The 1,252-nt window shown below is 69.8% G+C and overlaps 1 protein-coding gene across 1 annotated transcript; it reads left to right on the top strand.

Moving 5' to 3' along the window:
- Positions 1-174: 174 nt before the first annotated feature.
- Positions 175-418, top strand: EMIHUDRAFT_258995 (hypothetical protein; the record flags this gene model as incomplete). Its single annotated transcript, XM_005758627.1, has 2 exons — positions 175-199; positions 270-418. 2 exons carry the CDS (start codon positions 175-177, stop codon positions 416-418), a joined length of 174 nt encoding a protein of 57 aa, XP_005758684.1.
- Positions 419-1,252: the final 834 nt, after the last annotated feature.

Raw genomic sequence — 1,252 nt, forward strand, 5'->3', positions numbered from 1 at the left:
GAGCCAGCGGGTAGGCGAGGGTCGAAGGCGCTCCAATCTCTTGCGCCAGCGGTATGGGTCGGAGCTGCCAGCGGAGAGCGGGGAGGCGGAGCCAGGGGCGGAGCGGGAGGATCAGTCCTAGAGAGGCGAGCCGGGTGCGGTCTCTCTCGAACTGCTTCGTGCTGCGGCGAGTCGATGGTGCCGCCAAGGCGGCGGCGAGGTGGGGCGCGCCGTCTGTGGGGCGGCGGCGAGGAGCGGCGAGGCCGAGGCGCGCGCCGGGCGCTACGTAGTGGGCCGGCGACAGCGGCTGTTTGCTGAACCGTTGGAGAGCGACCGGTTGGCGCGCGACGCTGGCGACGGCCTCGAGATTCGCGCCACGCGCCCCAAGGAGGGCATCAACGCCGAGGCACACGACGCCGCGCTGTCTGTTCTCGCTTGACTGTGGCGGCCGCGGGTTCTGCCGGCGCCACACTTTGGCGGTTTGCTCCTTTGCTGCGGCCGCTGCCTCCCGGCGCCGACGGACTGGGAGCTGTGGAGATGGGCTGCGCAGCCGCCGGCGGAGGAGGGTATGTGTGGGTGTGTGTGTGTGTGGGTGAGGGGGGGTGCGGCCCGTCTTCGGCCTTGCCGCCCCTATGCCTTGCTGCCGCTCTCCCTCCCGGCCGGCGCTTGCTCGAGCCCGCCGCTGACGGCCGAGGCGCGCGCGCGGCAGCTGCGCCGCTCGGAGGCAGGGGGTCGGAAGCTTTCCATGGCCGCGCGAATTTATTAAATACGTTCCAACCCCCTGCTCGGAGGTGCGAGTCTAGCCGCTAGCGCCTAGCCCTCCGAGCAAGGCTGCGCGGGACGGGGGCCGAGCCGGAGGGGGAGGATCACACATTGGGCTTTTTGGCCAAAATCGACCACTGAAAATCCGTAGGGTCGCTTAACGGCACCCCCGCGCGGTGCCGAGCGGCCCAGGGCCGGCCAAGGGACTGAACTGGACGGGACCGTGACCGGTTTGTAGTAGTCTACCCCCCAAAACGATTTCTGACCTCTCCCGTGGCCCCGGCGGGCCCCGGCGGAGGTCCGGCGCGCGGCGCTCCAAATCCGCACTTCGCGAGCTTCTACGGGAGTTCACGCGGCCTCTCCGCCTCGTGAGGCACACCCCACACTCACCACGAGCCCTGGGACTGTGCGCGGATCTTTGGCCGCGGCGTCCGGAGCTTTGGTTGTCGAATATCGGCCGCCAGCTAGGCCATCGAGCGAACGTGTCCGGAAAGGCTCTCGGACGGGTCCG

This window comes from Emiliania huxleyi, assembly GCF_000372725.1.
Source record: "Emiliania huxleyi CCMP1516 unplaced genomic scaffold EMIHUscaffold_8495, whole genome shotgun sequence".
Classification (NCBI taxonomy): domain Eukaryota; phylum Haptophyta; order Isochrysidales; family Noelaerhabdaceae; genus Emiliania; species Emiliania huxleyi.